At 38.7% G+C, this 22,415-nt stretch overlaps 1 protein-coding gene across 1 annotated transcript in view; it reads left to right on the top strand.

Annotated features, from left to right (window-relative positions):
* Nucleotides 1-22,415, top strand: part of LOC115737309 ((-)-germacrene D synthase-like) — a 47,800-nt gene that overhangs the window by 16,989 nt on the left and 8,396 nt on the right. Inside the window, exon 2 of the mRNA XM_048275391.1 lies at nucleotides 1,203-1,361. Within this exon, the coding sequence (XP_048131348.1) occupies nucleotides 1,221-1,361 (141 nt within the window). The 5' untranslated portion in view covers nucleotides 1,203-1,220. The remainder of the gene's footprint in view (nucleotides 1-1,202; nucleotides 1,362-22,415) is intronic.

The following is a 22,415-nucleotide window of genomic DNA, read 5'->3' as shown; positions in this document are numbered from 1 at the left end:
TACCATGAAGAGGCTGTTCGAGGAACAGAAGAATAAGATAGCAAATCACATAGTGAGATGCATCTCTGATGTGATCAGGTCGATGATTTTCAATGCAATCAACTATGTCATCTCCAAGCCCTTCGAATTAGTCAATGTGAATCCAACCCAAGACGACAGTTTTCGGGTATGTTCCTCCAACTAATAGGCAATTGAACGGTGTAAATAATTTAGGCCAAATAATCCCGCCACCAGTGAGAATTTTGCAAAGTTCTGAAAATTCTATTTATACCGAACCTAGGGGCCAGGAAAAGCAAGTTTATTGACTTCAAATCTTGATCAAGTGGCTGTATTCGTATTACAATAATTAAGTACCGACAAAGCAATGATCACGCCAGTATATAGGAAGTTACGTGGGTTGACCCTATATAATACTCAAGGGAATTCAAAACGCATGACTTTATTGTTTTCACTAGCGAAGATGATCAATTGTTGTCAAATAGGTTAGCCAACTTTTGGCCCAATGTGGAGAGGCAGGAACAATGAATTCCTGAGACTTATGTTGTTCCATTTACTGGGTGTACAAATTTATCTCCTAATTCCATTCATACTTGGGCTGAGATGAAAGACAATTTCATTCTTAATCTTAATAAAAAGATACATGGATTGCTGAGTTGACCAAAATCTATCAATACGATAATGAGTCCGTTGATTAACTTGTTACTCGATTCAAGAGGGCTAAAAATAAGTTCTTTACTTCTCTCTCAAAGAAAGAATTCACAAACTTGCATATCCTACTCCAAATTGAAGCAAAGCATTGTGATGATCCTCGTGGATTAAAAATCCCAGCGGGACCCGAATCGTGCGAGTCCGGCTAAGTTATAAAACTTGACAAGTTTTAGAACTTGATTGTACTTTAGTTTTAGGACTAAATTGTACTTTTGTACTAAGTTTTAGGACTTGATTGTACTTTTTGAAAGTTATAGGACTAAATAGCACTCTTGTGACATGTTTTACGACTTGATTGCATTTTTAAAAGTTTTAAGACTCAATTATACTTTCATGATAAGTTGCATTTATCCCAATAAACAATTATCTTTTCTGTTCCTCGGATGCTATAGCCTATAAATACACATCAACAAGGTTTGGACACTCCCAGAAAAGCCTCTACCCTCCCTCCCTCCAGTGTTCTTTTGCTATATTCGGTCAGACGCCTGAATCTAGGAAATAGCAAAAGAGAAATGTCTCTTCAGAGTTCAGCAGTCCCGTCCTCTTCTCCTGCTCAAGAAGCAAGCCCGGTCGCTGAACGCCCATCAGCAATTTTTCATCCAAGCATATGGACTGATTACTTTCTCAAATATGCTTCTGACTCCAACTCGATGGTACCATTTCAGTTGTTTTTTATTTTCCTTTGATTACTTTCTGTAAACTCTTCTGTTGTTGTGTCTTTTAGAAACTGAAAGTAGAAAGAACATTATCTTTGGTCGATCGGGTCATGGGGCAACCTAATATGTTTCTTGCATTCTTACTAAATTTACTTTTTGTTGAACTCTCTATTTTATGTTTTCCGTAGAGTTCTCATGGCATAGTAGATGAACGAATTGAGAGATTGAAAGGAGAAGTAAGGAAGATGTTGACAGGTGCTACGGATAAGCCTTTGCAGAAGTTGAACTTGATCGATCAGATCCAACGCTTGGGAATTGCCTACCATTTTGAATCCGAGATAGATGAGCAGCTAGAACAAATTCATAGAAGCTATTTTGAGTTTCACTGCGGCGATAATGATGCCAACCTACACACCGTCGCTCTTCTCTTTCGATTGTTACGACAACACGGTTACAATATTTCATGTGGTATGTAATGTTCCAATTCTCATTGGGTGATCAGTGAGCGAAATTATATTGTAGAGACTGGCTCGATAATTCATTTGATTGATTATAGTGAACAAATAATGTCACTAACATGTTTAATTTACTTTGATGCTGATTTGTTTGTTCGGTAACCTGTTTGGGTATAGAATTCTCATATCCCGAGTTCTTCGAATTTTCTTGCCTTGAAAGTTGAATAGTCCTTTCTCCTAATTCCTTGTTTTAGGACGTCATTTTTCCATGGTTTCCACTTGATCTAGATATTGAATATGATGCTTTTCACAGCATCATCTAACGACAGCATCTTCTCCCACATTCCGTTTGGCCATACAGAAATCTTTAACAGGTTCAAGGACAGCGAAGGGAATTTCAGTGAATCGATCATCGCCGACGTGCAGGGACTGCTAAGTCTATTTGAAGCTTGCCATCTAAGTTATCACGATGACAATATTTTGGACGATGCACTCGCTTTTACTACAACTCACCTTGAATCGATTGATAAAACAAATGCAAGCGCAAATCTCAAAAAACAAGGGAGTCATGCTCTACATCAGCCAATCCACAAGGGTTTGCCAAGGCTAGAGGCGAGGCGTTACATTCAATTCTACCAAGAGGAACCTTGGCATAATGAAGTCCTGCTCTCCTTGGCTAAGCTCGATTTCAACTCATTGCAAGAGCAACACCGGAAGGAACTCGGCAACCTAACAAGGTTAACTTCCTGATAGCATGTCTAAAGTACTTTCTGCATCATTGATGCGTTTGCCTTAAACTGATTTGTTGGTAAACTGTAGGTGGTGGAAGGATTTACACATAGAGAGGGAGTTCCCATTTGCTAGAGATAGGCTCGGGGAGCTGTATGTCTGGATGTTAGGGGTTTATGTCGAGCCGGAGTATGAGAATGCTAGAGAAATAGCAACCAAAATGCTGGTCCTTCTTTCCATTCTCGACGACATCTATGATGTCTATGGCACATTCGAAGAACTAGAACTCTTCACGGCAGCAATTGAAAGGTATAGTTGGCACTCGGAGGCCTTTCAAAGTTTGCCTATTCTGAACTTACTATAATTTGATCAGCTGTTGATTAGGGTCAAGTTTTATATTTTCTAAACTCGAACTCAGGTGGGAAGTCGATGCCAAAGAAGGATTGCCAAAGAGCATGCAAGTGTTCTATGAGACGCTTCTTGATTTTTATGATGAAATTGGCTATGAATTGACCAGAAAAGGAAGATCATACCGCCTCTTCTATGCTAAAGAAGCTGTAAGCCTTTGATGTTAATCATTCAAATTTTTACTCTGTCCAGATAAAGATTAGAGACCATCGTATATCTAAGTCCACCAAATACATTAAAGCTCGAATATTGACGTAGCTTTATGTTTGATAATGAATTTTCAGATGAAAATCCAAGCGAGATCGTACTTGATCGAAGCCAAATGGTTGCACCAAAGCCAAGTACCGACGATGGAGGAGTACATGCCTGCTGCATTAACGAGCATCGGTACTGAATTGACATTCGTGACAATGTTTGTGGGAATGGGAGATATTGTAACAAAAGATGCTTTAGACTGGTTATTATTCAGCAACCCCAAGATAGGAAAGGCTTCGCAAGTAGTAGCTCGGGTCATGAATGACATTGCTGGACACCAGGTATACAAAAGCTATAACAGTTAACAACATCAATTTATCTAAATTTTGTCTCGTAGGTTTTATCAAGAGGAGAAAAAATAACTTCCGCGAGATCTCTCTCTCTCTCTTTCCTTTTAGTTTGAGCAAGAGAGAAGTCATGTGGCGTCTTCGGTGGAGTGTTTCATGAAACAATATAGGGTTACCGAGGAAGAGGCGAAGAAGGAACTTCGTAAACAAGTGGTCAATGCGTGGAAGGACATGAATGAAGAGCTGCGCCGTCCGACCATCGTCTCCATGGAGCTCCTCGTGCGAATGATCAATCTTTCGCGATCCACGCATGCGGTGTATGAAGATGAAACAGATCACTACGTGAATGCTGGGACCAATTTCAAAGAGTTTGTGAGTTCTCTGCTCGTCAATCCATTGCCAATGTGAGGGGTTGGAAGAACAAGATTTAAGAATCAAACCGTCATCGATCGCGTTAGACATTTCCGAATCTGCTTTGTATACTATTTGAATTGTGTGTTAGCCCTTGATCGTTGCGTACTATGTGGGGTTCCTTTTCTTGATCAATATCAAAGACAATTTATTTTGACTATGCTTATGACGGTCTTAGTACTCTGTCACCAGCATAATTTACAATATCTAATGCTTGTTCTCACTGTTTTCGAGTCAATATCTTATACTTTAGCTCTGTTCTTCTTTTTTTTTTTTTTTTCCGTATTGGATGGATGTTCCACCCAAAATTCCATCTCCGACTTCCGTGGATTAGTAAGTGCAAAATAATAAGTTCCGTTTATAAGGTATTTGTATGGAACGCATAGCAAAAGCCCGATGCCTTTACTCGGGAAGACCGCCAAAAGGGAGCTCAAATCTGAGCTAGTTTGCATATTCAATTGGATCTACTTTCATTCAAAAATTTAAAACAATGAGTTACGAGTTAATAATTATGATATATTAATTGCTCACCACTACATCAATTCTCCGATAGAAGACTTCTCTAACAAAACTCACACGTGTTTATCAACAATCTTCCCCTCACGTATGTGCTCAATGTTAGGTATGGTTTGGCTTCATTTAGGTATCTTTCTGCTTCAACTTATCTCAATGTGAATTTCCACGTGATGTAATCTCAAGTTAGCCATTGATGATGATTGTTGTTTCCCCTCATGTATGTGCTCAATGTTAGGTATTCTTTGCCTCAACTTAAGTATCTTTCTGCATCAACTTATCTCAAGTTTAATTTTCACGTGATTGCAATGCACCTGCAACTATGTACAACAAACATCATCAATTGCGAACTTGAGATTACATCACCCATTATTTCTATCTTGCGTTCACCAAATCAACTGTTCATTGTTGCTTCTCGACGGACCAAACATGATAGCAAATTTTCACCCGAAACAAGCATTGATCATGAGATTTCTTTCTTGAGATATTCACCAAATACCGGAATGGATTGAGGGTGAACATTAATCAATCATCGGCTATGATACCATTTATTGGGAGCACACAGTAGAAGCCTTATACCTTCATTCAAGGAGATTGCCAAAAGGCAGCCCAAATCCGAATCCGTTAACATATTCAGTTGGACATACCTTCACTCAAAAACTTAAGTCAATAAGTTAGGGGTCAACTATAATATGTGAGACTTCTATAATAAAACTCATACGTGCATCTCAAAAGTATTAACCAAGACCAAAAAGTTCCACGAGAGGGTTCTTCCTATGGCCTAAGATATGTCTTCAAGATTAAAACTTCAATCCGAGAAATCTAGGTCCATCCGATTGTATTTTTGATTTTCTTCCGATTCTTTCATTTTTTGGGTAGTAAGAGCAAAAATACTGTCGCGACCTAAAATTTCAGAAAAATTTCAGGTTAATGGATTATTAGATTAATTATTTAATTAACCTAACTCGGACTCTCCTAAGGCTATACCAAATCGCAACTTAAAGTTCAATTGATTAACATGCAATGTATTTTAATTTTGAAGCCGCCACTAATCATTTATGGTAGGTTGATTAGAAACCTAAATAAAATAGCGGGAGAATTATTTTATTCCTACAAATCAGAGATTAAGAGTTTGGGAACTTGATTACGCCAAATTACTCTGATGCCTTTTTGGAACCATTTTATTTCATGAAAAATCATTTGAGAAGGCAACATTAATTGATTTTAATGTAAGTCACTAACAAAGGTTATCATGTGGGTGCACGATCAATTAATGAACATCCAGAAGTCAATATAATCAAGGGAGCATGCGCCACACAAAATTATTATTATTTTTTATTTTCGATTTTTTTTATATGAATGCATGAAAAACTATGCTATATGCAATGCAATGTTATGAAAATGCAAGACTAAACAAGATGTCATGCAAATTAAATTAAATTAATATACAAGTAAGACTATGGTTTAATTAAATTAACTACATGACATATTAATTAAAACCTAGACATGCAATTCTAATACACAATATAAGCTAAAATGCAACCTAATATGACATGGCAAGAAATAATGACATGACAAAGATTACGTGGCATGGATGACATGGGAAGTATGACGTGGCAAGGATGATGTGGCATCGATGACATGGCAAGGATGAATGATTTTTTTTTATATTTTCGGATGAATTAATTTCCTAAAATAGAACTATGTCAAAACAATTTTTATCTTGTATATTTTAGAGTTTACATTGACCTAAACCCTAATATATTGAAGATACATTATTTTAAACATAAGATTCTATTTAAACATGCAATTTCTATTCTAGTATGCAATCTAACCTAAATAAAAAAAAATTAGATATGCAATATCTACATGATGCTATTTTTGAAAAGATATGCAATTTTAAATAAGGAAAATGAATGAATGCAAATCTTTTAGAATTTTCAAGATTACATCATACGACGGATATATTCTAAAAGATATAACAATCAAACAATTCAAATCAAATGAGGAAAGTGAATATGCCTATCAATGTCAATCAAGAAAATGGATATATCAATTAAGTTTTGAAATATTTCTCGAATATTTAAGTGAATCTTTAATTCGTAATCCTACGATTAACGATTGAACCCAAATCCTTGCCCAATCAAGTATTTCATCAATAATCTTAAAGGTGGACATTCTCGATCGTGTGACAAGTTGCGAATTAGGAAAGAAAATTTTTCTAATCAACCTGTATTTTAAAAAAAATATCCACTTCGATGCAATATTCAGGATATGCAAAGAAATCACAAAATAAGCAAGTGAATATATTAAAGTTCAAGATAGGAAATTTACCTTGTCTTGCAAAATTTGCACTTTCCACAAATTGCACACCAAGCTTCAAGCGATGGACCGAACGGCTAGGGAAATTCGTACTCACGATTAGGATTAGCAAAGCGAAATCATAACAGCTATTTAGCACCTTAAACAGCACCGAACAGTGGAGATATTGCGCCAAAAAAAAAGTGATGATCGGTCTCAAAGGACTAGCAAAATCTGCACTGAAGCATTAGCAATAACATCCAAAAAACTGCACTGTTTTTCAACCTAACAGCGGCTAAATTGAGCACCAAACAGTGATGAAATCAACCTCAAACGACAAAGTATCCAACACCAATGCACAAGGACTTCAAATGCTAAAATCTAGCTCGAACGGACACCGGACATCAGCGGAAAAAGGCTTGGACAGCAGCTGAAACCAGTGTGGACAGCAGCGATTTTGGACCCTGAATAGCAATCAGAAGCACCGAACAGCAGCAAGGGATCTTCGGTTGATAAGCAGAGGCGTTGAACAGCAGTAAAAGACCTACGAACCAGCAGGCAAAGGTGCCGAACAGCAGCAAAAAGGGGCCTCGGGGGGAAACCTTCAACCTTTGTCACCGTTTTTCCTCTTCACGCCAATCTCGCGTGAATTTGATGTACGTGCAGAGAGTCTTTGCTCCCCTCCTCCGTAGACGTCTTCTTTGGCTCACTCCTCCGTGAGTTTTCCACCAAGAAGAAAAGAGACCATGATTCTCTCTCTGGCCGTATGTGTATAATGTTTGGTCCCCTTCTGGCGAATAGTCCATGACATATGTATATATAGGCGTGAGATTAGGGTTTCTTGCCCATATCTCTTTCCTATTTTCATTCAAAGGACATATTCTGATATTTCTACGATATTATCAAAACAATTCGCTCATTTATCCTTTAAGATTTGAAATATGATAATATCTAGATTAATTCCCCCCAAACCAATATTACGAATTTTAATGAATTAATTGCTTCCGTCGCCCGTCCTATAAAATGCAAATGTAATGCATGAATGCTAAAATTAATGATAAAAATGATTTAATTATTTTTTGTGACAACTAAAACTAATCCTCTCTTTTTTATGCAAGATAAATGATTTAAAAAAAATCAAAATTTAGGTGTCAACAAATACTTGAATGAATGGGACTAAACTAAGCTCACCTGTACTTTAATCTGCATGCTATTGACATTCACTTTGTCCTTTTATACGATGTAGGAATCTTGGCTTAATTAGCTCAAGGACCATGGTGGACAACGTTGACACTTAAGCTCCATATGTTTCGCAAAACATGAATACTTCAAAAAATATTTTTCTAAAAATGATCACTTGTATTGCTTATAAAAATGAATGAATGGAAAATATTTTCATCGTCAAGGGAAATATTTAGACATAAATTGTTGTTGGTAATGAAAATATTTTTTATTGACTAACTATTTCGAGCGAAACAAATAATTACTTTTAGGAACATGTTGTTCAAATCATTTATTTTTCGCGATACAAATGGAGCCTTGTATACAATCACTTGTTTTATATGTTGCAAGCTATGTGGTCATTTTCATATTTACGAGCATTACGTGAATTATGTAGCTCTCTTCATCGAGTTCAAGTTGAGAGCAAAGGCCTTAAATCAAGTACTTTTAGCTTTTAAATTACAACCGGTTGTTTGAATTAAGATTATGATAGAGTTATTGAATGAGTCAAAACCAAATTAGAAAACCATACCGAATCGAAATTTTTTGCATTTTCAGTTCGGGTTATTTCGGTTCGATTTGGTTAACTGAATTGTAACCGAAATTCTCAACAAAAGCAGAAGGCGCAATTTAAAAGTCCCTCTCTTTTTATCCGATCAAAAACACAAAAGTCCCTCTGTTTTCTCACCCAGTCAAAATCGCCCAGAACCCTAATCTCAATCTCTCTTCCTATCTCAAAAGCTTGAACCGATTTCGTAGTCAGTTTGTGTCGCGATTCTGTTTGATTCAACTACTCACCTTATAGATTCGCTTCGGTTTTCCTGAAAATCTGGAGCGAACCGAACCAAATCATTGAGACCCTTAATTATAATACACCATCCAAAAATCACATCATATGCATGTTCTTTGCGTTCTTTCACAGGAATACTAGTAAACATAGAATTAAACCTAGCGAAGCGCATCTATTTGACTACTCCCAGAGTATTGACTGCTCGTTCTGTCGAGACCGGTGCGGACATATTCAACAAGTTCAAGGACGAAAATGGGTACTTCGATGAAAAGCACGGGGCTGGTCGCCAAGGATTGCTAAGTCTGTATCAAGTCGGCCATTTGCGGGTTTCATCGAGAACATCTTCCCGACGGAGCGGTCCAAATATTATTGACTAGTCCTTCTGTTGTGGTTTGTACAGACATCTTCGATAAGTTCCACGGACGAAAATAGGGAACTTCGATGAAGACGATGTGGCGAAGTCCGCACGAAGCCAGCCATTTGCGGGTTCATCGAGGGCATATTCTCGATGAAGCACTTAGAGTATTATTGACTATTCCTTGTTCAAGGACGAACACAGGAACTTCGATGAAATATGCACGTGGCTCGATGAATAACTAATTTATTTTCGTAGAATGAGTTTGGATAACAACTTGTTGTTGGAAGAGAATATTGGCAGGTAAAGAGAAATCACAATGTTGAGTGATCAAAGTGGAATCAAATGGTAAACCTCGTAATCGATTGAACTTGCACCACACAAGATCATCGTAGACCAAAATCTTGGCTGTTTCTTGCGTACCAGTAAAATGTGTAGACAGACACTTGCCAGCTGGAGTGGTTTGTATTCTGCGTCTTTTCAGAAATCTCTTTTAGAATGACCCTGCGATCATAAATTTCAAAATAACGTGAATGGAGTTAGTAGCTCTTGGAAAGGAAAGAAGAGTTTCTTTTACCTGAAAAATGAGGAGGTCAAGCAGAAATAACACCAGGTACAACTACAAGGGAGGGCCAGTGTACACACATCTTTTTTTTTTTCTCAGCCATCTACTTAAGTAGTGCAATGTAAACACCTTCAGATATATTTTTTTTAACCGAACAGAAAATAGTGTGAGATGTTTGGTATGTCGTCACAAACATATATTTGATGCCAACACATAGGTTGAAACTAGAGACGGACGACATATGCGGTATTAGTAGTGCAACGTAAATACTTTGTAGCATGATTAGATATATCACAGGACAACTATTAGGGTAGCTTGATTAATGGGAAAATTACCAAAAACGTCCTAAACCTATTGCAATTGTGTCAATTCAGTCCTACACCTTTTTTTTTTGTGTCAATTCAATACATAACTTTTTGCGTTTGTGCCAATTTAGTAGTTCCAGCCAACTTTGTCCGGCTGGCACCGACGTAGATGTTGACCTACGCTAATGTGGACACCGTTGCTAATGTGGACAATTTGTAATAATATTTTACTTTTTTTCAATTTTTTTCCTTTTTTTCTTTCTTCCTTTTTTTTTTCTTTCTTTTCCTCCTTCCTCTAGCCGGTCGCCAGTGAGGGCGAGGTTGGCCTTGCCTAGGCCGAGCCTCGCCACCATCGCTGGGCAAGGCCAACTTCACGCTCATCGGCTCTAGTGGGTCACCGATCCGGCGACCGGCCAAAGGAAAGGAGGAAAAAACATAAGAAAAAAGAAAAGGGAAGAAACGAAAAAAATGAAAAAATAAAAAAATATTATTAAAAATTGTCCACATTAGCACTGTTGACACCTAAATTTTGATTTTTCTTAAATTATTTATTTTCACAAAAATGAGAATTGGCCTTGATTCTCACAAAAAAAAATTTAATTAGTTTTCATGCATAGCATATATAACTTAAGCATGCATTGCGTTTGTGTTATTTCGCGCCAATGACGGGATTTGGATCCAGATTGACATGCGGAAGACCAGAGCCCATATTCCATAATTCGGCCATCATAAGGGAGCAAGTGTCGAAAATCACAAGGCCTCGGGGTCTAATTTTCAGTCCACTAAATTTTGATTTCGAAAAAGGCCTTTTAATTAAAGTTTACTAAACAAAATAAGGCCAAAACTTAAGCCCGCATTATCGGATTTTGACCTAGGGTTTCTCTATATAAACATGGCTAGGTCACGTGAAGAGGGGGACGGAGAAAAAATTCAGAAACTTGAGAGTAAAATCGCGAGAGGAAAGAAAAGAGGAGAAGCTCTCTCGGAAAATCCCTCCAGCCGAGAACTGCGTCTTCGTTTTGGGCAATCCACTGTCCTTGTTGAAGTTGCTGTTTTCATCACTAATCCTTGTTGTCCACTGGTCTTTGCCCATCAATCCAGTCCACCCATGAAAGCAAAACCGTGAGACGTGGCCTCCGACTTCATCAACTTTCGTAGCAATCATTGTGGTGATGCAATCCGAGAACTTCAGCCATAGTGCCGCTTAATCCCGCAGCTCGCTGTTGAAAATCCACTGGTGGTTGGTTTGCTCGCACCTAGCCATTCGGACCGAAGTGCTAAGCGTGGGGTGCAAGTTTTGAACGAAGATTCAGATCGAAAACTCACCTTGATCTTCACGGTGCTACCAGCCTTTCGACACCACAACCGTAGCTGTGCCATCGCCGAACCGCAGATTGTCCAATACTATTTGTTCACCGATCGAGCTGCTGTTCAAGGTATTCTTGTGCTCTTGTTTAGTCTTCAAGTCTAGCCACGATCCAGACGTTTCTTAGCTGCTGCTCAAGTGAGCCTTGGGGCTGTTTTTAGAGCTGTTTGTGGGTTGATTTTTCTTCATATTGGTCTTGTCGTTTGCTGATATTCCAGATTCATTCCGCTGCTGATTTTTCTGCAAGTTGACGTCAACACAATTTTTTTTTTTACGATTGCTTGTCGCTGATCACTGCATGCTTCTTTGTTCGCTATTGGGGCTGATTTACACATTATCTTGAATCAATTATCCTTGCCATTCGGTGTTGTTTAGCGGAGTGTTCTGTAAAGGTCCAAATTTGTTTTTTTGCAAATCCTATGAGTCGAATATCTACGGGAGCCGCAAGTTCCACCCGCGGATTGATCTTTCGAACTTGGCAATTGATTCTCCAAATTAGATAAATTATAGTTACTCAATTTAAAATTTCGAATTTGGGAGCATCTCGGGATATTGTGCATATATACTTTCGGATTACTTTGAGCATATCTATGAAAAAGTTTGTTGCTTGAATCTGGTATGTTCGAAAATTTCTGAGTAAATCTGGGATATCATCCTTATCTTCCTAGATACTTAGCATATTATCTGGTAATTTGATTGTGAAGTGATTTGGATCATGTCCGCAAGATAGCAATAGATTTTTTTTTTTAAATGTTTGAGCATATTTCGTAGCCTAATATGACTTTCGAATATATCAGGTATATCTATTCGGCTATTGGAACACATCTTTAAAATTTGGAAAGCTATCTAATATACTTTGAAAAATTTCAGAAGACAATTTTTCCATATTTTAAAAGATTTGAAATCCTTTTTGGATAGGAGCTTATCTCCTTGAAAATTTCAGAATCCCTTAAGGATTTTAAAAATTCAATAAATATTTGCACATCTTTAAACAAAACTGCCCATAACACATGCTCCCCAATTGTGTCTTGTCCCTCGGAAAACGTACATTAAAGGCAACCTATGACTTCGATCTCGAAGTACGATCGTGCTCGTACGTGTGAATTAGATATCAAATCCTCGATCTCGAGGAGCGGATCGCTAATTCCTAAATAGAATTTCAAGGTTTGCCCTATGTATATAGGGACGACGGTAATTCTATAATATATTCACTTGCTAACCCTAATCTCGGGGGATGTTGTGAATAAAAATCAGAATTTCGGATTTAAAGGTGTTTTATGGGCAATATTGTTTATTTTTGTTCAAATTTCATTGTTTTCATGGTTTAAATAAATTCCTAAAAAATCCCAAAAAAGATGTCACATTTTCTTAAGCTAAATCACATTTCTCTTCACTTTTTGCATGAAAATAATGTCTAATAAAATTAGGACTTTGAGAAATCAATTTCTTAAGTTAAATTAGATGTTACTTCACATTAGAGTAGTTTTTACCTTTATTTTTTCATGAATCCGAAAATACACAAAAATATACCAAAAAATACCATCCACGTTGCATAGCATTATAGTTTAGTTTGCATTATTATATTTTCTTTGTCATGCATATTTTCCACGTCATTATGCCATGTCACGTAGTTTTGCCATGTCATTACATCTCATTTGTCATATAGGTAGATTGCATTAGCATTGCATTTAATAAAAGAAAACCCCAAAAAAATTTTAATTCAAATAATCAAACTAAGGATTTTTCATGAAAATCGGGTACCGAAAGGGCATTAATTGAAAAGTTAATGTAACCAAGTCCCCGAATCCATTTAATCTCTGGTTCGTATGAAATAAAGTATTTTCTCCCTAATACTTTATTTAGGTTTCTAATCTACCTACCATAAAAGATTAGTGGCGGCTCCAATTTAAAATCTTGGCATGTAATTGAACCTAAGTTGCGATTCGGTAGGACTTGGGAGAGTCCGAATTAGGTTAGTTAATCTAATTAACCTAATAATCCGTTAACCTGAAAAATTCAATTTTTAGGTCGCGACAAGCACCGGTATCCACGTCAGCATTGATGTCCACATTAGCTCCAATCAGCGTCCACGTCGGTGTCGACCGACCAAAGTGGATCGAAAAGACTGAATTAGCACAAATACAAAAGGTTTATGACTAAATTGGCACATGAAAATATTTCTGACTGAATTGACACAATTTCAATAACTTTAGACTTTTTTAGTAATTTTCCGTTGATTTTTTCAAAACCAATTTAATATGTTGTTTTTTTTTTTCATTCTTCTATGTTGGCTTTGGTTCAACGTCATAACTAGAAACATGAGACATGATGGAGTGTGGGGAGGGTAACACGCGCGATGTTGCTATTTTGTTTTCATGGAGTTGAGTGCCCAGTAAAATAAAGTTAATTAATTATGTAACAGTCATTGGTGACTGTAATACTAACGGTCTATTTTGGATTGCAAAGAAAATGAAAATTAGTTAAAAATTAATGCGGGGTCAACTCTTTTAAGAATTTGTGGCTCGCAATATATTGTTATTCTCCCAATCAATCAAAAGGCCATTTTTTTAGGTGATTGTGAAAATAGCGGTCACCAAAAGACTCTTATATAATAAATTCTCTAAAATAAAATAACAACAGAAAATAACTTATGTTGTTCATTGTATAGTAACACGCTGGTTGCCAACCTAACAGAAGAAGTTGAATCAATTAACAATAAAAAAAAATGCACAAAAAGTTCAGCGGGGCTCTTTGCGCCCCATTTTGACTAAAACACTCATTTATCTTAAATTAACTGACCGTAATAGCCTTCTCTCTCTCTACTCTCTCTCTGTTCAATTTGTTGTTTTTCTTTTACCAAGCTAACCGACAAAACTGACTTTAATATATCTCTCTCATCGGTTTCATAATATAAATGGCGAATTATACCTAACAAGACTTCATCTTATCATGCATCATGCTTTACCTGGAGAAGGTTGTCAATTTTAATTAATGGTCTCATGTTTCAATCACAAAAGCTAAATAGAAGACTAGAAATTTGTGCAAATGAAGGCTTACAAACGCACATTTAATTGCCTATTTTGTTATCAAATAGTTTGAGCGAAGCTATATTTCAAAAGTTGAAATCTAAATTTCAATCCAAATTTCAATCCAATTATCTAGTCGATCTTGATCAAAAATGAAAAGAATTAAAAACCGATTAAGATGTTGGGCGGGTTAATTTGTTTTAAGTATGATAAAAAGTTAAACATGCTTATATTTAGATCATATTGAAATGAAAGATAAGCACAAAAAGCCAAAAAAATAGTGGGGAGAGAAGCGTACAAAGAAAGGCCCTGCTCCTAATAAGTTGCGGAGTTCTACCAATTATTTATATCGCAATGGCTTGAACGAATCCGACGAAGAATCCCTTGCTTGATAGGGCTTGAGGTTAAAAATCCAAGATGAAATCTCGATGCACCAGATGTGGAAAGTGGCCTTGTTGTTCTACTTCTACCATGAAGGAAATATTAATTCAATCTAATAGAAAGTGGATAAAAAATTTTGAAATATGGTTAAAGTAAAACTTTCCTCTCAAGCAAGTTAATGTGAGTTTGAAAAGTGAAAAAGGTATAACAAATTTTTCAACCCCCATCTTGTAATTCAGATTAAAACGAGAAAAGCTCAAAAGAAAATACAAAATAAGCCATGTTTAACTTTAGAAAGCTAAAAAAAAAAAAAAAATTTAGAAAGCTACAAATTTATTCTAGAAAAACAAAAAACCGACAAGATCAAGATTGGCTAGATAATTAGATTCATGTTTAATTTTCAACTTTGAAATATACACTCATTCATATTTTTGAATTAAAAATAGGCGATTTAATAGCATATTCATAAGCCATTTGATGCAGAGGAAGGTAACTTGGAAAACAATTCCAAAAGATAAAAGTTTGTTTTGAATGATGACGATGATCTTAACAATGACTTAGGCACCTATTTATAGATGGGTCGCCCTTTAGGAAACAAACAAATACTCAAAATCAACTAATAGAATTAAAAGAAATTGACAACGGGGAAAGTCTTCAAAACAAACTTGAAATCTCTTGCCGCGTCTAATCAAGGGAAACGACGCTCTTACAACGATCTCGCAATCTTCGTTGATTGCCAAAATCAACGTATTGTATCTTCTAAGAACTCCCAATCTTCTTTGATTTGATATATTGTTTGCTTTTACGACGCTCGAACTTTTCGATATACGCATTTGCTAACTATTCTACATCACCATCATAAATAAAATTTCTAATCTTCTCTACAGCTTTTATTATTAAAAACATGAGACCATAAAATTGGTAACTTTTTTTAGGCAAAATAATAATAGGATGACATCTTGTCAGGCGTAATGAGGCATCTATATTATGGAGATGGAAATGTCGCCGCCTTAAAAGTCCATAGTAATTGGGGTCGCCCTCTAATCCAGCCGACAGAACAACACAAACCACCCCCCGCCTCCCCCTTCTTATATTTCAAAATCAACGCGGGCCAGCAAGACATGATATGTACGAGTCTGGGGAGTGGTCTTTTCCTTCGATTTTTGTTCTTAAGGTTTGAATTTGACACAAATTTTATATGAAATTCAATCACAAAAAAAAAAAGTCAAATATCACGTAAACAGTCAATACAAAAACTAGCCCCAACCAAAAAAGAAGTAAAAGGGGGAAAAAAATTACCCCAACAGCATTGGTTGGGTCGAGCAATGGGGTACGTAACAATTTCTACCCAAATAAGACTCAATAAGAACAAGAAACAACAATTAGGTAATACAATTATTTGTTCATTTCTAAGTTTTATCATTTTCAAGAAAAGATTTGGTTGTGTCAATGTCCTTTTTTATGCGACATGGTCCTGCACCAAAAATTGTTTTAAGCTATTATCAACTTGCATCATTCGGATGTAAAAGATCAAATTGATTAGACACATAGTAATAACATAAAAGAATTTATTCGCGTGACTTGAGACAATGGGCCTATTTGGTTCAGCATTTCCAAAGGACAATGGGGCTCCATAATCTCTTGGCCAAATACAAATAGCGTTTGGTTCGTTTTTTGCTCAACTTTGAGAAAATGTAATTGCATTTCCAAATGCCTCTAAAGGCCTTTAGCCTAAAGTAGCTCTAGAGCTACTTTGAAAAGTTACATTTCCGGAATGCAACTAATGTTTTTTCCTTTTAATTTTGTCACCTCCACCTGTTGCCACCTGCTGTCGCCCACCGCCGCTCGTCGATCGCAACCCATCGGTGCTCGTCCACTCGCCACCCGCAGCCCGCCGCCCGTCGACCACCACTCACCACCGCCGCCGGTCGACCGGCTCACCACCGTTGCCGCCTGTTGCTCACCATCGCCGACTGTCAACCGCTGCCCACCACCAGCCGCTCACCACCATCGACTGCGCCCCATTGCCGCCTACCGCCGCCCGCCGTCGCCCGTCGATCGCTACCCATCGCTCACCACCGCTGTCATGCCCCGATCCCCGGGTACGCAATAACCCTATCAAATCGTCTCGGGTAATAAAAGGACAACATCTCGGGCACATCATCAACCCATTCTTTTTATCTTTTATTTAAGCGCATGTGGAACGTTCTACTTCCCGGGACAATAATATAAACAACATAGATAGAACAATATGTAACCCAATCATGACATCAGCAAAAGATCATTTTTATTTATATATATCGTTAACCCCGTGAAGTATATGTAAACACAAGCTTTACCTCAGGGCCACTTTCTACAACCGCACAAAAGATACCCGTTTAGGGTCGTGGTTAATACTACTCCAAGCTACTCCATAAAGAGACCAACGTTCACGTTCTCTACTCAGATCCAGTATATCGCTACTCCATAGTTAAGAACCTGAAAAATTATTAATAACAACGGGTGAGATATAAAATCTCCATTAGTCAACGTCTAAGTCCAAATAGAGCGCCGATTTGCTTAGGGCGGCCTAAACATGCAAGATAAGTATCGATAATAGATCAATAGCATGTGACTATCGCCATGCTTTATCTACTATAGGATCGGGCACAACCCATTAGTCAATCATCAATCACATGCAATCTTACCCTACTTTGGCCCACACGTTGAACAATACATAACATGACAATTAATTGCACACAATCCAAGGCATACAAACCGAACACTCATCACAACTTGCATGCGCAATGCGTCACACGTGTTCTAATTATTAATGACCACTTGGCCACGGCACAACCCTAAGGTTGGCGGTCTTTTGGCATGACCAGGCATCATCTTGCCCCCATCGGGCATGGCAACCGATAAACCATGTGATTCCGAACTCCGGCTGGCATGGACATATCGAAATAAGGAGCATCGGTCCGCAACTTGCTGCGACCGGCATCCGATTAGCCGTGTTATTCCAAACAACCATCAGCACGGACTGCCATGCATCCAATAAGTCATGTGATTTCGAATTCCCGCCGGTACGAATATATCGGGCATCTAATAAAGCGTGTGATTCCGAATTCTCGCCGGCACGAACATATCGGGCATCCATCATGTGACTACACGAGCACACCATCCAATCAAACCAATTTATATCTTTGCATTTAGTCCAATACACAAACGGTCGTGCTCAAAACTCGACTCAATACCATTTTTCACGCTTACAAATGTAATGGGATATTCACACACGATCACATGAACATACCTTATCTACGACGATTTGCATTCATTAAAAGGTGATTAAACATTAACAAAATATTTATGCACCCAAAGCACACATCAATCACCAAATAATCGTCCAATAATAATTAATTAATTATTCGACCATAGTTAATTAAATTAATTAGTCCAACCATAATTAATTAAAGTCTACTTTAATTAATTTACCCAACTTTAATTAGCTAACTCACCTTAATTAATTAACCTACTCCAATTAATTAACACATTAATAATCGACCAACTCGATTTCGGGTAAATAAAATGATCACGATTAATTAAAGTAACTAGAGTTAAATAGACTAACCATGATTGGTCATAAAGTAATTATGGTTAACGAAAAGTAACTCCAGTTATCTAAAAGTAACTACGGTTAACTAATAACTAAAAGTAACTACGGTTAGCGAAAAGTAACTACAATTAATAAAAAGTAACTATGGTTACTTTAACTAATCGAGATTGACTTAAACTAATCGTTGTCAACTAACTTAATTGTAGTCACTAATCTAATCCAACCACGGTTAAATAAACTAATTCATAATTAACACTAATTAATCTATCCCCTAAACGAAACTAACATCCTTATCGGATATTAGGGATTAACTCACTATTAACGACATTCGACAAGGAAGGCGGCGGCGACTACTTGGGCGCAACAATGGGAGCGATTTGCTAGCAGCAATAACCGCTTGGCGACAGCACAACTTACGGGTCGGCGGAGGTCGGTAGTGGGTGCCGCGGGACATGGCTTAGATGCACAATTAACTAACGGAGCAGGAGGAGGCGGCACGGCACCGTGGCGGCGCGGCGACGTTGAGGGATGGTTGGCGACGACGAAAGGAGGAGGAGATGGTAGTGGGGTAGAGTTGCCGCAAAAGAAAAATGGAGGGGGAGAGAAATGGGGTTCGGCTGCTGGGGGGGGGAAGGGAAGAGAGAGAAGAGAGAAAGAGAAAATGAGAGAAAAAAAAAGAGAGAAACAGTGATGGTGATGGTTGGTGGGGACCACAAGTCAAATCACTATTCACTATTTCATCATATATATATATAATATATAGGAGTAAAACGGTAATTTGGCTCACGGAGATAAATTAGTCTACCGGTGCTAAAAAGGGAGGGCTATTTGTCAATTCACATCCAGGGTTCGGTTATGGTCAGCTCGGGTGTGAAGGATCTCGATATTACGACGTGACGGTTCGACTACCCCGACTTGACTTTCTTGGACCGACGTCTCGGGATATTTCAATTATTGTCCCTTAAATCTTAAAAAATCCAATTTTATTTGCCAGTCTGGAATTCATGATTTGAAATTCATCGAATCGCCCGTCGATCACCACCCCCCGCTCATCACCTGACCCCACCGCTGCCCATCGACCGTCGGTAATTGGCTAGCGCAAGTAGTTTAAAAGTTCTTTTTTTATATAGTAAAAATACTTTACAAAGTGTATTTTTGTGATGCCGGAAAATTCGGATTATGTAAATTGCCCGAGTTCAATAAAAGGAAGAATTATTATTGAATTCCGGTTGGTAAAATTTTGGATCGTAAGGAATTAAGGGACGAATTTTGGACGGTTCTCGATTTGTCGTTTGATTTCGATTGGGTTTCGAAATCGTAGTCACCGCGACTTAGGATTTTTAATCCTTGCGGCTAGACTTTTTCCCGACCGAGCCTAGCTCGTAAAAATCCAAATTTTATTCTCGGTCAATTGAGCCAAATGACTAATGTTACTCATTTTGCCAAATTATGAAATCGCCGTTGGATATTATGCATATGAGACGAAGAAAATTGATTTGATGAGACCCGTGGGCCGCAACTACCAGTCAAATCTGGTCAACCAGTCAAAGTCTCTCTCTCTCTCTCTCTCTCTCTCTCTCTCTCTCTCTCTGCGTGCCTGCTTGCTCCCCCCTGTTCACTACGCGACGCTTTCTTCTTCCTCTTCCCTCACTCATTGAGCCACCATCTTCTTCCTTGGTTGTTTTTGTGCGACCACCACCTCCGACCACTTACGTCATAGTCGCTCGTTCGTCGCTGGACAAGACCCACGCACCCCTTGCTCCGTTTAGAGTCCGAGAGGGCCGGTCTTTGGCTGGCCACTCTCTAACCACCACTATACAGCGCCCACTCCGCCCCCCCCTACCCCCCGCACGGGCAGGACACCTTAATGAGAAGCCACCTACACCTTTTTCGTCCAGAGCCCTTGTGGTTGTTCCACCCTCTCCCGCCTCACCTTCGACCCACCGCCCGCCGACTACCCCAACCCGTCGCCCTCGACCTCTAGTCATCCCACGGAGCCATCGGAAGCCGGCCGCCGCTTATAGAAACCTGAAATAGCCCCGCCCCGCCTCCCCTATTTCACCCGAACATCCCATGTTTAACGTTGCCTGGACTTCTTGTGCCTAAGACCTCCGAAGACCCCGATCGTGGCCGAACCTTCCCTCAGCCCTTGGACCACCCGAATCCCCTCCGAGCAGCCCCAAATGCTTCTGTCCTACTCAGTTTTTCTTTGCCCAGCTACTGTTCATTGCCGACCAGCCACTATTAGCCTAGACCCTGTCCCCAAGCCCTGTCGTCTGTCCCGAAGAGGTTATTGCCTCATTGGACCGCCCTTGGCCAAGTTCGAAACCCGGAGTTTAAGTTGGATCACGGGTCGTCGATTGGATCGTCGTGCCGGGCCGAGTTCGGGTCGTCATCGCCCGGGTTGAGTTTGCACGAGCTAATTAAAATTGTGAGTTACCCCCTAACCCTTGGTTAGGATGCTAATTGCGTTCGGAATTAAATTAATTAGCTAATTAGGGTGTTTAGGTAGATTAATTACGGTCGGGCAAGATAGAAACGTGGTTTAGGCTAAATGACCTTAATTAGTTAAGATTAGTCAATTAGCTAGGTTGTCAATAGCTAATTGGTGAGTAGAACTGATTGATTGGATTGATTGTGTTGATTGATCGCGAGCGAGCGATAGGTCAGAGACGAGAGCGCGATTGGCGGTCAATTGAAATTGAAATTGTGACTAATAATTGACTAGCTGCAATTGATGAATTGATTATTGAATTATTGGATGTCAATGTTGGATTTGACTGTAGATTGCTTTGGGGGTCCGATTAGAGGATAATCGCTCCAAATTACTTGATTTGTCAATCGATATAATTGCGCATTCATGTGACCTCGTATGAAATCAAATTGCATGATTTTGCACGAAAATGGCCTTGGGCCAAGTATTTGGACATGCGAGCGTGAGCATTTGACCTAATTCAAAGAAATGAATTAGCTGGTTGTCGAAGTGCTTGAGTGGTCACATAATGGGATAATTCTGACAACCATTGTCTTCCGGTTGGTCGGTCCTGGAAATCATTGTCTTATCATTGCTGGACGCGCGCCCATTGTCTTCTAGTTGTTCGTTTGCCGGTTGTAGCTTGTGAAGGGTCGAAGCCTTTTTAGGATTCCTATTAGCTCAGTGCCGTGTCGACAATCATTGTCTTCTCGTTGCTCGAACGGAGTCACATGGACTATCAGAAGTCGTCGCCGGAAGTAAGAAATGATGCCGGGTCTTGCCGGAAGAGCACCAACTAGCCTATTGGATCTACGGGTCGGTTCCGATAATAAATGGATTACGTGTGGTGTCCTGTGTATGCAAATCTTGTGATGCTTTGCCAATGGATTAATTGGGGTGGTCGGTCTGACTGTTGAGTCAAGTCCGCATCGTATTATGTGTAGCTTGGAGATTAAGCTTGCATGTGATTGAAATATCTGCTCTATGTTGATGTGATTGTTTGTTAGGACATCCGAATGAATCAACGCCCTAGCCGGGCTTAGGCGTTGACTCACCGAGATTAATTTCTCACCCCGTCATTGTTAACCATTTTCGAGCGGTGATGGAGCTTGTGGACATTAATCCGAGGATCGTTGTAGGATTTTTGGGAGTAGATGAGGGTTTAACCTTACCCGACCGTATGTGTTTTTGAGGTCTCGGTGAGCCGCCATAAAGAATGGGGTTGTATATGTTTACTATAGCTCAGTAGGGTTAAAATTCATCTACTTTGGCTTTTTGAATGAAATCCATATAAAAATCATTATTGTAATGCAAATTTTTCAACACAAATCCGACCCAATCCGATCCATATTGCTAAAATACTTTCATATTTAGTATAATTTAGAAAAACTTGTTTCTTATGAATTTTTTTAAAAAAAAGTTATATTGCTAAAGCTATTTTTTCTTTTCTTTTTTTATTATTTTTTCTTTTAAGTCCGACGTGGGGTCCAACCCTCGCCTAGATCTAGCGAGACCCACGAAGCCCAACCGTTCGCTGGTGAGGGCCATGGCCCTCGCAGAGTGGCCAGCAGCCAGCGAATCATAAAGATGCTACACTGGAAGCACCTAGAAACTG

This window comes from Rhodamnia argentea, chromosome 2, assembly GCF_020921035.1.
Source record: "Rhodamnia argentea isolate NSW1041297 chromosome 2, ASM2092103v1, whole genome shotgun sequence".
Lineage (NCBI taxonomy): Eukaryota > Viridiplantae > Streptophyta > Magnoliopsida > Myrtales > Myrtaceae > Rhodamnia > Rhodamnia argentea.
This window is presented reverse-complemented; position numbering and strand designations above follow the sequence as displayed.